Source organism: Ochotona curzoniae, unplaced genomic scaffold (assembly GCF_017591425.1).
Source record: "Ochotona curzoniae isolate NIBS_2020 unplaced genomic scaffold, NIBS_Ocur_1.0 contig_2321, whole genome shotgun sequence".
Lineage (NCBI taxonomy): Eukaryota > Metazoa > Chordata > Mammalia > Lagomorpha > Ochotonidae > Ochotona > Ochotona curzoniae.
In genome coordinates this window covers 13,910,803-13,924,811 of record NW_024465421.1, presented here as the reverse complement: position 1 = coordinate 13,924,811, position 14,009 = coordinate 13,910,803, and the positions used below count along the sequence as shown (strand labels likewise).

The window sequence follows — 14,009 nt, the reverse complement described above, 5'->3', positions numbered from 1 at the left end:
CTTGTTAAGCTGCTCCTTTCAAAGTCTGCATGCTATGTCGGAGTGCTGGTTTCAAGTCCCGGCTGTTCCGATTCCAGTCCAGCTCCTTGCTAATGTATCTGGGATGGCAGCAGATGGCCCAACAGCTCTTGCCACCCATGTGGGAGAACCAGATGGAGTTCCAAGCCCCAGGCTTTGACCTGTCCCAGCTGCAGCGATTGCAGCCATCTGGGTAGTGAATCAGCAGAGGGAAGATCCCTGTGTCTCTCCTCTGTTGCTCTTTGAAACCAGTCAATAAAAGCAAAAAGGGGCATCTTCCTCGGATGGGGGGGGTTGGGGTTGTGTTTAGGAGGGGACCCTGGGTGTTCCTTTCATGGTATAGAGGGAGAATGATTACAGGGTGTTGGTCAATGATAATTTATTTCTTTTATGCTGTCTTTAGTATTTTATCATCTTAACAGATTTATCTATTTACTTCAAAGTCAGAGAGGGAAAGACTGAGTGCGACCTTCCTTTGCCTATTCACTCTGCAGATGGCTGCAATGGCTGGGTATGATTCAGGCCAAAGCCAGGAGCCAGGAGCCAGGAGCTTCCTCTGGGTCTCCCAAACACTTGGGCCATCTTTTGCTGGCTTTCCCAGGCCACTAGCAGGGCGCTGGACCAGAAGTGGAGCAGCCAGGTCAGGAACTGGTGTCTGGCCCCTTCAATATTTTAACAATAAAAAGGCTGATTTTCCTAAAGACATGTTAGTGAACTCAGGATCAATAAAGCATGATGGGCTACCGATGGCCTCAGCACTGCCACCTTGCGTTGCCTTTAGGGATTGCAGCCTTTTCTAAATTCGGTAAGGTTTTTTTTTTTTTTTTTTTTGTTAAAGATTTATTTTTATTGGAAAGTCAGATATACAGAGAGGAGGAGAAACAGAGAGAAAGATCTTCCGTCAGATGATTCACTCCCCGAGTGAGCGCAATGGCCAGTGCTGAGCCAATCCGAAGCCAGGAGCCAGGAACCTCTTTCCAGGTCTCCCACACAGGTGCAGGGTCCCAACTGCTTTCCCAGGCCACAAGCAGGGAGCTGGATGGGAAGTGGCGCTGCCGGGATTAGAACCGGCGCCCATATGGGATCCCAGCGTGTTCAAGGCAAGGACTTTAGCCGCTAGGCTATTGTGCTGCACCCAGTTCCACTCTGTCTTTCCAATAAAATAAGTACATATTTAAAAAGAAATTTCAAAATCCACGTTGTCAGAAAAAGGAATGTGCTCAAAGCAGAGGTGTGTTTTAAATTTTAGCTTTGGGAAGACATAAGCCGACCATCCCTCCTGTTTGCAGAACCGTTTGGACAGCAATGTCTCGTTTGGTTGAAAATCGATTTTCTGAACAAAAACGGAATATCTGTCCCAGAACAAAGTGGACAGCTCCGGAAATGTAACACATGCGAGGCAGCCCATTCCCCGGGTTGGGGAAGGTGTACGCCCAAGGCAGGGGCACCGAGGAACCCCAGACCTGGTGGCCTAAGGCATCCTCCCGAGAGAGGACAACCTGGACCAGGAGTCAGGGTGCGCGGGTCCGACTCTCACCGTAGAAAAGGGACCGTGACCTCCGTGTCACAGCCCTGCAAGAGCGGCCGCGGAACTATATTATTATCATCATTATTACCATCCCTGGACAAGTCACAATTGTGACAGCAAAGGAGGACGCTGAACCCAGGTGTTTCAAAATCTTTGCCAACTAGAATTCCGCAGCAAGAAAGGCTTGAAGTTGAAAAACGAAACAACACCTCATTTCGGGGAGCCGTGCCTTTGCGCAACGGCGGTCGCCTAAGAGACCAACCCCGAAACCGCCTCCACCCTCCAAAATCTCCGAGCGACCCGGACGCCGTGGGTCCTGCGCGTGCGCAAGGGCGCTCGCCCGCCCCGCCCCCGGGGAGGAACGGCCTGCTCCATTCCCGAGGGAGGCTGAGGGTCGGGGACGAACCTGGAAGACTGGGCCCGGAGGTGCACTCGAGTCTCTGCCCCTTCACTTCATGAATAATCACGTCTTGACTAATAAACCCCTAACTCGATGATTGCGGCTTGCCGGTGCAAGCGGTCGTTTCGGAGTAGCTCCACCATCCATCCTCCCCGTCCTCCCCCCAACACACCTGGTGATGGCCAGGTACGGAAGCCCAGAGGGCCCCGCCCCGCACGGGGCCCCGCCCCCCGCCGCGCGGCCCCGCCCCCCGCCGCGCGGCCCCGCCCCCCGCCGCGCGGCCACGCCCTCCGCCGCGCGGCCACGCCCCCCCCGCGAGACCCGGCAGCTCCTCCCACTCCTCCTCCCCGCCGGCCGCGGGCGCGGGGGACGTCAGCGCTGCCAGCGTGGAAACCGCGGCGGGGCGCGGGAGGCGGAAGTAGCGCGCCGGAGGGCCCGGCCGCCAGCGGACTCCGCCGGCCGCCTCAGCCATGGACGCATCCCTGGAGAAGGTCGGGACGGGTGGTGGTGGCGGTGGTGGTGCCGCCGCCGCTGCGGCTCGGGGCCCTCGGCTTCGGGGGGGCGGCCGTGTCGGCGTCGCGAGTTGCCATTGTGACCCGGGGAGGGAAGGGAGCCGGGGGGCTAATGGGGTCCGTGTGAGGAGGCCTGGTGGGCTCGGGAGCGGGAGGCGAGTGCGGGCAGGCGTCCGGGCCTGCGCTGGCGGTCACGTCGCGGGGCCGGGTCACGTCGCGAGGCCGGGACCCGTGCCTCTCAGGCTCGGGTGGGCCGCCGGAGGGTGGACCGGCTCCCGTGGCGGCCGCGAAGGGCCCGGAGCCCGGTTTCGCGAGGAGCCGGCGGGGCCGAGCTTGGGCGGGCCTGAGCTCCGGAGGCCTTCTAGGATGGATGGTAGGAGCTCCGGGAAAGCAGCAGCCAGCTGCAAACCTGCAGGTTCTCCGTGGCCTCTGACCTAAGGGAGAAAATGGGTTTAAGCTGTGCGTGTTCTAACTTGAACGTGGCATAGGAATCACCTGGGAGGGGGGGCGGGCTCTTCGTTTTAAAGGGTTAAAAAAAAAAAGAAGCCAGCGTTTCAGCCCTCGGGTCTGAGGCTCTGGGGGGGCGGGACCGGGCTGTGAGGTTTAACAAGTTCCCCCCCACGTGACGCGGATGCTGTCGCTTGCGAACGCTGGGATGCGGAGGGAGTGGGTGCTCGGTGCGTGTGCATGGAAGGCCGGGCATCGCCCAAGCTCCACCGTCCCCCGGGCGAGGACCCTCGGAGTCAGCCATGGCGAGGGCAACGAGCAGGCATCGTGGTGTACCGCCCTAGGTGGGACTGGGGGGAGCTTCGTGGACCCCTGCCTTCCATGACTCACAGCGGGCCTTACCTCCAAGCCCTTTTTTTTTGTGTCCAGCCTGCACTTATCCAGTTTGATGCAGGCTGACTCCGGTTTCCATACTATTGGGGTACAGGGGCGGCGGTGGTGGACAAGAAACACCCCCAGGGCAGCAGCTGCTTTAGCCACGGTCCATCCTGGGCAGTAATTGTAGAAGTGGATGTGAGTCCACGGTGCCAATGCCCTACCTACTCAATGCTCAAGAACTTGACAAGTTGTTCCTCTCCCTCCCACCACCACCGCCTCCGTGGGCGAGGCGAATGCTTACCTGTTTTGACTGGCTAGGAGTGAAGTTCCAGGCTTCCGGTTAGCACAGTGTCTTGCTTTGCATGTGGATAAGCGGTTCTCAGCAGTTTTGTTCCTCCGGACATCTGGGGCCGGTTCTGCAGATACTGTCGGTGGGGAGAGGCCACAGTGGCTGCTAGCCATCTTCCATCGTTCCTAACAGGTCCTGGGGAAACGTTGGTTGAGGCCCTGTGTGTCGGCGGGCAACACAGAAAGCTAAAAAGGCTCATTTTGTGGTGTTCCCAATTTGGCAAGATGGCGTGAGCGTTGTGTCATTTTAGTTGGAAAGCTAAAGAAGGGGTGTGATCTCTCCAAGGGGGAACAAAGAAAGCTCTCTCTAAGGCAGGAGTGAGAACAGAGCAGGTGAGCATCCTGCTCTGCGCGTTGCTTTCCTGGCTTTGGGTTAATCAACCACAGCACTTGCTGCCTCGTTCGTCGCTCGTCGCTGGTGGGACAAGGCAGGAAAGGCACCGAGTGGAGATCCAGCTGAGGTGCTTAAGGCTGGGGCGTTGATGAAATGGACTGAATGTTTGGAAAATCACACCCTGCGGGCTTCAGGAAAAGTCTGAGGTTTACAAGAACAAGAACTGTCTCATTTTTGTATTCCATGAAGTAATAAAGGGACTTAGATGTAATGTGTGATTTCTGTTTTGGGCCAAGTGAGCAGAAAAGAATTGCTCTGATATGAATGGTGATGGCTTTGTGTTTGGAAAAGCAGTTCATGTCAAAGGAAACACCCATTGCGTCTGTGGTTCCTGGTGTTTGGGGAGTGGACTGCTCCTGGTTGAATTCTGCATTACTAATACAAACGTGAGAATTGGTTGAGTGGCTCTGAGTGAGCCTGTTAAAAATGAGCCCTCCATACTGCGGAATCGCTGTCCTGATCCCCTGTTCTTTCAGTGACATGAGAGTAAATGCACTGCGGTGACGGAGCCATTCTTGATTTGCTTTCATTTCATGATAGCATCAGGTGTCTTGGTGGTGAAATTAGTCATTTCTCAAGAAATTACAAAAATTGGGGAGGCAAGGAATTCAGACTAGATGTGGAGGAAGGGCTTCAACACCCCTGCTCAGCTCTGACATAAGACCCTAGAGAACAGTCTCACATGATTATGTTCATTTTCAAGTACAAATCTGCCACAGAAATTGATTTTTCTGGTGATGAAAGTTATCTACGCACATACTTTTCAGTGAAAACCTCGTGGAAGTGCAGCGTCTCAGGTTAGAGCTGCTGACTGGTTATCCGCACCCCAACCTCCACCTGTGGGATGCTCCCCCAAAACCAGAACAGCTGAAAAGGCCTCCAAACAGCAGAGACTGTCCACAAGGGGTGGGTGGGAACGTCATGGTTGAAAATTAACTTAGGGGGGCCAGCACAACAGCATAGTGGTTAAAGTTCTCGCCTTGCTTGGGCCGGGATCCCATATGGGCGCCGGTTCTAATCCCGGCAGCCCTGCTTCCCATCCAGCTCCCTGCTTGTGGCCTGGGAAAGCAGCTGAAGACGGCCCAAAGCCTTGGGACCCTGCCCCTGTGTGGGAGACCTGGAAGAAGCTCTTGGCTCCTGGCTTTGGATCAGCTCAGCTCCAGCTGTTGCGGTCACTTGGGGAGTGAAGCATTGGACGAAAGATCTTCCTTTCTGTCTCTCCTTTTTGTATATCTGAATTCACAGTAAAAATAAATCTTAAAAAAGAAAGAAAGTTAACTTAGGGAGGCTGGACTGATTAGCCACTGGCCACATTTAGCAACATTAAATTTAGGTTAATTAAAGTTAAATACAATTTAAAATTCCTTTACTCTTGGTTTGCCTTTCTTTCCCAATAGCACCAGTTCTCTTGTATCTCAAAGTACAGTGTTAGCCACAGGTGCCCATCCCTGGGACTGGCCCACGGGCAGCAGAGACTCAGATTTCCATCACCAAAGAACATTCTGGAGAGCCCTGCAGGGTTGGGCAGTTTCGTGTAGTCATTATATTTAATTCTTATGTCTGAAAGAAGCAAGTTTAGCCACTTCTAAGTAATTACAGTTCAGGCCATTTTAAATTCTTGTGTTAAGCATTATCTGGTTTATTTTCTGGGTTTTTTTTGTTTTTGTTTTTTGTTTTTTTGTTTTTTTTTCTGTTTTTACTTCCTCTTTGGACCTAGTTTTGGAAATTTATTACCTTCCTTATTCTGATGCTAGAAGTACATTAGGAGCAGTAAGAGCAGTTTGAATGGGGTATTCCTAGCCGTTAGTCAATGATGAGAACTGGCAGAATTCCTACTCTTTACTTGAAAAAATAAGAAAAGAATGCCAATTAGGTGACCTTGAAACTACCGGTTGGTGTTGATAGATCTCACTTTCCACCCTGATTTTAGTGTTCATTTCAAGCTGTTGCCCTCATATGCACCTGTACAGGAGTGATGACAGGAAGTGATTTGTGTCCCTGAGTATCAGGGACAATTGATGGGCCTTGGGTGTGGTGCAAAGTTCCTGAGCCTCAGATGTGACAGTCTCAGCACAGCTTTTCTGGTGGTCACACTCCCGTGTTTGTTCTGAATCCAGGACTGAGTTACAATTCTAGGTAGGAGTGGCGTGAGCTTACTGTCTTCCCCAGAAGTAGAAACCTGTTTTAATTAGTTTATACAAGTCAGAGGTCAGTTATGGTCCAAGCCCAATGCTGAGGGCAAAAGTAGATAGGATGAATAAATGGTCCCTTGGAATCTTCTGGTAAAGGGATACTTTTGTGTATTTTTTAAAGATTTGTTTATTTTATTGCAAAGTCAGAGAGACAGAGAGGAAGATCTTCTGTCCGATGATTCACTCCCCAAGCGGTCGTAACAGCTGGAGCTGAGCCAATCTGAAGTCAAGATCCTGGAACCTCTTCCGGGTCTCCCACGCGTATGCAGGATCCCAAGGCTTTGGGCCATCCTTAACTGCTTTCCCAGGCCACAAGCAGGGAGCTGGATGGGAAGAGGGGCTGCCCAGATTAGAACTGGTGCAGATATGAGATCCTGGCACGTTCAAGACAAGGACTTCAGCCTCTAAGCTACCGCATCAGGCCCAAGGGGATACTTTTTTAGATAGTTCCTTGTATAGGGGTAGAGGGAGTCCGTGGAGTGAGCATCCTGAAGAATTCTGTGAAAGGTTATTTAGGTGGACCATTTAGTTTAAAATTATGCGTTTCTGTGGTTTGTCATGTCGGTTTCTTTTTTGGACTTTCATACAAGTTTTTATGGAGCTTTTTAACCCAGATTTTAAATTTTAGTAGTTCCAGTACAGTTTACACATACAGGGTTTATACCATTAACCTGTGTTACTTTTGTTTTTCTAATTTCTGAGAATCTGAGTAACATTAGGCCAGGAAGAGGCAGACTGCCTATGTTTAATCTTTTAAGAGGCTTCCTGGGAACTAAAATGTAGCTTTAATATGTCTTTTGTTTATAAAACTAATAAATTTGTTTGGGATAAGTGAAAGATACAGGTTTCTTCGGGGAAAGAAGGCATATTTTCCGTTTTAGAAAACACAGTTCTTACAGAAGTTGAAGATTAGCAAAGAGATTCCTTTAAAATATCCATGTGATTGTACCGTGCCTGCTTGCTCACAGCTTTTTTGGGGACCGTGAAAGTGATCTGCGCGCATTGAGAGTCCTGGTTTTCCCCTTGAGGGTAGCCAGACTCTTGCTTAAAACCCGAGCTGTTGACTGCTGGTTTTGCCTTTTATCTTCTCAGCTTCCTAGACCTCCATCCAGATAGCCAGGGTTATAGGTCCTTGGCTCTAGTTTGGATAGGATGTCTATTTTGTTTATTTGCTGTGTTTTTTGCTTGTTTTGTTTTCCTTAAGGACTTATTTATTTGAAAGGGGGAGGGAGCCGGAAGTGAGAACAAGAGAGAGAGAGAGAATCTGTGTGCTGGCTACAGCAGCGGGATCTGGGCCTTCATCCTGGTCCCCTGCATGGGTGGCGTGGGCCCCAGCACCAGCAGCATCCTCCCTGACAGGGCCACTGACAGGGAGCTGGATTGGAAACAGAGGAGCAGGCGCTCTGGTGTGGGACACTGACACTGAAAGCAGCAGCTCAGCCCGCTGCGCCGCCATTCTTGCCCCATGATGCAAGTGTTTTTATCGTATGATTGCTGCATTTTTCTGTAGGTGGAACATACATGAAGAGAGGGGAAAGCCTTTTCATCTTTTGCAATAAAATAACCAGTGTTTAACCTTGAAAGTGTCCCAAAATTCCTTTAAAAAATTATTTGCCTGGTTGAATTTATGTTCCCTTCAAGCATTATTCATGGATCATAAAATTACTCTGAATTTTGAAATTTAATTGCTAATATTTTGACAGTCAAAATTGCTATAAATGTGAAGTATTAAGCTACTTAAAATTGTGTAGTCGCCGAGATCCATCGCTGAGCCCTGTCTACCTGTTACTTCTGTGGAAAAGGCATTCTGAATTTCACAGGACTGCAGGAGGAGTGAGCGCTCCCTATTGCAGGAAAACTAAGTTGCTGTTATTGTAGGTTTTCTGGCTTTATCTTCCGGAGCAGATGACCTGCTCACAGGGCCTGGGGACACTGAAGAAGCATGCCTCTCCTGAAGCAGTTGGCCTTGTCTGCTGCAGAGGCTGTATTTCCAGATGAATTAGTGAAGTTCTTAGAAGTTGGCCTACCTGTGTGTTCTCCAACTGTGCAGTTGTTTGGAGCCGTTTATTCAAGATGTAATGTCTAAATGAATTGATCGTCTGAAATAGTGGTCCCTCAGAAAGTGTTTTGTTTGTTTGTTTAAGATTGATTTTATTTAAAGACAGAATTAGGAAGACAGAGTGAGCAAGCTTCTGTCTGCTGGCTCGCTCACTCCCCAAATAACTGCAAAGGCCAGGTCTGTGCCAAGCCCAACCCAAGAGCATCGACCTGCACCTGCATCTCCCATGAGGGTGCAGGGACCCAAGCACTTGGACCATCTTCCATTGCTTTCCCATACCCGTTAACAGTAGGAAGTGGAGCAGCCAGGCTTGAAGTAGCACTGTATGAGATCCCGGTGTTGCTGACAGTAGACTGATGTGCTGAGCCACAGTGTTGGCTGCTGTAGGGATGTGGTTTTTGAAGTTAGACTTGCATCTTTGACATTTGCGCCGTGTGTGATGTGGTTCTCCATATTCTCTCTGAGTTTTGATGTGGTGGCAGTGGTTTTGCTGGCTCCTTGTCTCTCTTTTTGCATTCTGTGTTTGTTTTCATTTTGCTCTTCTCTGCTTTTGAGGAATTTGTATGGTTAGCACTAGAACTTAAACCTTATGCAACATTTATGTATCTTTTTTCCAAATTGGAAGATTATGATGTTATCATGACACTCTTTTTGAAAGTCAGATTTTATGGAGGAAAAAGGCCTTCCATCCACTGGTTCACTCAATAAATGGGTGCAATGGCCAGAGCTGAGTTCCTCCAAAGCTGAGTCTCACATGTGGGTGCAATTTCCCAATAACTTAGGCTGCCTCCATTGTTTTCTCAGGCCTTAAGCAAGGATCTGGATGGGAATTGGAGCAGCCAGGACTAGAACCATTGTCCATATAGGATGCTGGTGCCACAGGATGGAGCATTAGCATGCTGCCCTCAGACACTCAAGCATAGAATCTGAAATAACTAGGGTCTGGCATGATGGCTGCATGGCTAAATCCTTACCTGGTAAGCGCTGGAATTCCTATGGGTACCACTTTCAATGCTGGTTGCTCCACTTCCATCTAGCTCCCTACTTAAGGCCTGGGAAGACAGTGTAGGATGGTCCAAAGCCTTGGGACGCTGCACCCAGTGGGAGACCGGGAAAAGTTCTGCCTTTCCAATAAAAATAAATCTGGGATTTTTTTTGTTGTTGGGTTTTTTGTTAGTTTTTTAAGGCAAGACTTTCAAGTCTCTAGAAGATACTTTCAAGTATCTAGCACAGTGGTGAAGATGCTGCTTGGTTCAGCACCTCTCCTGTCTGTTGTCAGGGTTTGAATCCTGACTCCGTTCGTCATTGTGGCTTCCTGCTAAAGCGTTCCTTGGAAGGTAACTGGTGGTGGCTGAGGCAGTGGGGTCCATGGCACCAGCCTGAGAGAAATGGAGTGACTTCCTGACTCCTGGCATTAACCTGGCCCAGCTTTGCCTGTTGTGGGCATTTGGCACAAAACCTGCAGACAGAAAATTTCTTACAAGCAAAAATAAATGCAATAAAAACCAAAATCATTTTTTAAAAAGTGAATATCAAATTATTAAAAGACAGACATAAAGGCACTTGATTATTTCATTTTTATTTTTTGAGAGAGAGCTTCCATCTGCTGGTCCATTACCCGGAGGGCTTACAATGGCCAGAGCTGAGCTGTCGAGATCTTTTCCGGGTGCAAGGCCCAAGGACTTAGGCCATTCTCTGCTGCTGTATTAGGCTGCAAGCAGAAAGCTGGATTGGAAGTGGAACAGCTGGGACACAAACATATACCCATATGGGATGCCAGTGCCACAGGACAGAACTACATTCATAAACTGCCACCGTGCTGACTGCTCAAGTTACATCTTACACTGATTTTTTTCCCACTAGAAAAAGGCTGCTTCTAGCAAGAAACTGCTTCTCTTTAGCACTGCATTTCTCAAATAAGACATTCATGTACCATCTTCATGAGTTTTGTCACGTCATCCACTATACTATTATTGATTCTTTTAAATTGACTTCAAATCAGTTCACCCTCTTTTGCTTTGTTTTTATAAATTGAAGGAAAATTTCTTTTTTTTCTTTTTTTTTTTTTTTTTTGGTTAAGATTTATTTTTATTGGAGAGGCAGATTTACAAAGAGAAAAAAGAAGACAAAGATCTTACAGCTGCTGGTTCACTTCCCAAGTGGCCACAACAGCTGGAGCTGAGCTGATCTGATCTGAAGCCAGGAGCCAAGAGCTTCTTCCAGGTCTCCCACGTGGGTGCAGGGCCCCAATGGTTTGGATTATCCGCTGCTGCCTTCACAGGCCATCAGCAGGGAGCTGGATGGGAAGTAGAGCAGCTGGGTCTTAAACCAACTCCCATATGAGATATTGATGCTTGCAAGGGGAGAATTAGCCGATTGAGCCATCGCATGGACCCTGAAGGGAAATTTGATCGAATGAAAGTGGCAGTTGGCAGCAGTGCTATAGTCAGCAGCATGCTGGCGGTGTGCAAGGCCTTCGCTCCCTAAATGTCCCTGTGTTCCTTCACAGTGGGTCCATGATGTGCTTTCTTTTGCTGGAGGTTAGCCCTCCCCGGTCTTTTATTGGTCCTAAATAACAGTGTCTGAATTCCAGAAATTGAGGAAACTCCGAATTCATGTAAAAGCAAATGTGTAATGTAGTCACATTTTGCTAAAATAGTTTAACTTTTGAAGAAAGTGTATTCGGGAGCATGACTAAGCACAGTGGAAGGCTGAAAGAATTTTAAAAGTGACGGTAGTTCAGTATTTCCCAAACTGTAGGCTCCCAAAGATTCCTTTTATTATTTTTCTACCAGTTGTTTAGTTCTGAGACCACTGCTTAGTTAGGAAACATTGTCTATTAGCAAGTTATTGTTTACCTCGTTGTTAGTAATGCAGGTGTCTGTTAAAATGGTGTGTTGTACTTGATGCATGAGATGTTGTGTCACTCTGGTAGTTCCGAAGATCTGAATAGAACAGAGTAGGAAGTGGGGCGTGTTCCGGATAAGCGTGGGAGTTGTGTTAAGGTATGCTGGATCATCTCATTCTAGCCAAAAGCAAATGTAAGTCATCTTTTCTGTTGATCCACAGAGCCTTATTCCAAATAAATTTATATTTCCTTTGTAGCTTGCTTTAAACGTTGGGAGTTGCTGCCTGGCCGTCTGCTCCTTTGCTGGCTCACGTTTGACTGCTTTTTCCTCTAACATTTATTTTGTGAGAACTTGAGTAATTTTAACATTTTATGTGTAATATTTCTTTTTCTGCTAGTGGTAGGTGATGTTGAGTGTTAGGTAATGTTACTGACTGAAAATGATGAAAATCCTCTCATGTAAAAATGATTCTTGAAAAACATGTCCATAGGACCCAGCACGGCAGCCTAGTGGCTCAAGTCTTTGCCTTGCACGCACCAGGATCCCCTATGGGCACCGGTTCTAGTCCTGGTGGCCCCGTTTCCCATCCAGCTCCCTGCCTGTGGGCTGGGAAAGCAGTCTAGGATGGCTCAAAGCCTTTGGACCCTGTGCTGTGTGGGAGACCCGGAAGAAGCTTCTGGATTGGCACAGCACCGGCCATTGGGTCACTTGTGGAGTAAATCATTGGACGGAAGATCTTCCTCTCTGTCTCTCCTCCTCTCTATTTATCTGCCTTTCCAATAAAAATAAAATAATTTGAAAAAAAAAACATGTTCATAAAGGGATGAATATGGCTTGTTTTAAAACCAAGCTACCTTATAAGATCCCCATTCTGTGACAATTACCATATGATTGAATGATTCTCTATAGTAACTTGAAATTAAATCTTTGAGTACCTCTATGTTTTATCTAGTTGTAGCAGAAATGTTGAATGCTGGGGCTGACACTGCGGCGGAGCTGGTGAGGTCACCACCTGCAGCTCTGGCATCCTATGTAGGTACCCATTTGGGTCCCAGTTATTCCACTTCCTGTCCAGCTCCCTGCTCCTGTGCCTTAGCAGCAGAAGATGGGCCACATGCATGGGCCACCTCTGCCATTCTAATAAATAAAATAAATGTTTAAAGAAATACTGAATCAATTGCATCAACTAGCAGAATCAGCCATAGCTGAAATACAGTTCATCAATGTGCTACCTGATGAGCCACAAAGCTATTTTGCTAAATGAGCCACCTGTCAATTTTGTAATTAGGAAATGTGTGTGTGTTTACACACACTGTGTAAAGCTTTTCTGCAATATTTAAGAATAATAGTGTAATTACTATAAGCATCTTTAAGGCTTAGGGATCCAGAGTGAACAAAGCTCCTAGGAATGCAGCCCTTCTGGGTTCTGTGTGGGTCACAGCATCGCTTCCCAGAAAAGCATTTGAAAGCTGCACATTCAAGTATTTGTGATATGGTCTGGCTTGCCGAGGGACCGTAGGAAATAGGAAACAGACTACACGCCGACTGGCCTCAGAAGTGGTGGTTAGAGTCTGTTGAATTCTTTTTTAATAAAGGGACCTTTTCCCAGAAGTTGTTTCTAGAAGGCCCCGGATTTTTATAATCATCTTACATATTAATTAACTAAGGACTTTATATTCAGACATGTTTATAAATAGGAAAAAGAAATGTCTTGTTGAAGTCCTGTGTGATCTTTGGGAATGAAGATGGATGCAGCAGGTGGCACCTGCCCTGAAGGGGCACTGCTTTCAGTTGCTGTGTTGTCTTAGTTTACCTTAGAACTCAAACAGCCACCGTCACAGGCATTTCATGGGCTCTGCTACGTGGAATACTGGTTCTAATCTGAAGTAAACATGTTACTTAAGGATAGGATAACCACATCCTGATTTGCACAGACCATCCCAGTTTGCACTTTTACTCTGGCTTAATTATTCACTGGAGCCCTTTTCACCTGTGAAGCTGTGGTTAAGGACCTGAATTGAGGCTGTTACAGAAATAGACTAGGAAGTCATCTTTTTTTTTCCAGGTTCAAATATTAGGCGAGGATTATCTTTAAAATTAAACCTTAGTTCCCCTTTAGAAAGATTTATTTAAAAGGCAGAGTTGCAGATAGAGAGGAAGAGACACAGGGAGAGAGATTTTCAATTCACTGATTTCACTCCCAGATGGCCACAGCAGTCAGATCTGGGGCAGACTGGAACCAGGAGCTACAGATTCCATCCAGGTCCCCAAATGGATGGCAGGGCTCAGAGTTCATCTGCTGCTCCTTCCCAGGCAACTTAGCAGGAAGTTGAATCAGAAGTAGAGTAGTGGGAGGCAGTTTGCTGTACTACAGTTTTGGCACCTAAATCTGGTTCTGATTACATTTAGAGTAACAGAGATGTAATTCTAACTGTAAGGCCAGCTGTAACTGTGATTCGGGGTTAGGTAGGAAGGATTGCATGTGAAGCGTAATGCTTGGGATACAGTGAGCAAGTGGGTGTTAGGAATTACTAAGAATCGTCTTGGTGAATACTCTATTCCACACTGTGCTACATGCTCAGGGATACAGAAACGGATACTGTACTCTTCCTATGACCTAAAGTACGGGTGTGTGTTTTTCCCTTAGTATTGTAAACAGACTCCTTCTACTTAGTAAATAATACACATGATGAAACAGTTTAGTTCTTCATACTGTCTGGCTGTAGCTCTGCTGTATTTATTAACATTGATCACACAGCGTCTTTGTCTAGCACTATTGCAGCTACCAACGATATGAATGTGACTAGCCTCAGAAGCTTATGGAAGCATAATTTTTAGTTTTAAGGGACCAATGCATAAATATACAGTTTTTCTTAGAGCATTT

General features: G+C 47.6%; 1 protein-coding gene across 2 annotated transcripts in view; it reads left to right on the top strand.

The window, feature by feature from the left end:
- The first annotated feature begins 2,335 nt into the window (after positions 1-2,335).
- PDXDC1 (pyridoxal dependent decarboxylase domain containing 1) overlaps positions 2,336-14,009 on the top strand; it is a 47,844-nt gene continuing 36,170 nt past the window's right edge. For both annotated transcript variants that reach the window (XM_040973244.1, XM_040973243.1), the window contains exon 1: positions 2,336-2,437. In XM_040973244.1, the coding sequence (XP_040829178.1) occupies positions 2,417-2,437 (21 nt within the window). In that variant the 5' untranslated portion in view covers positions 2,336-2,416. The remainder of the gene's footprint in view (positions 2,438-14,009) is intronic.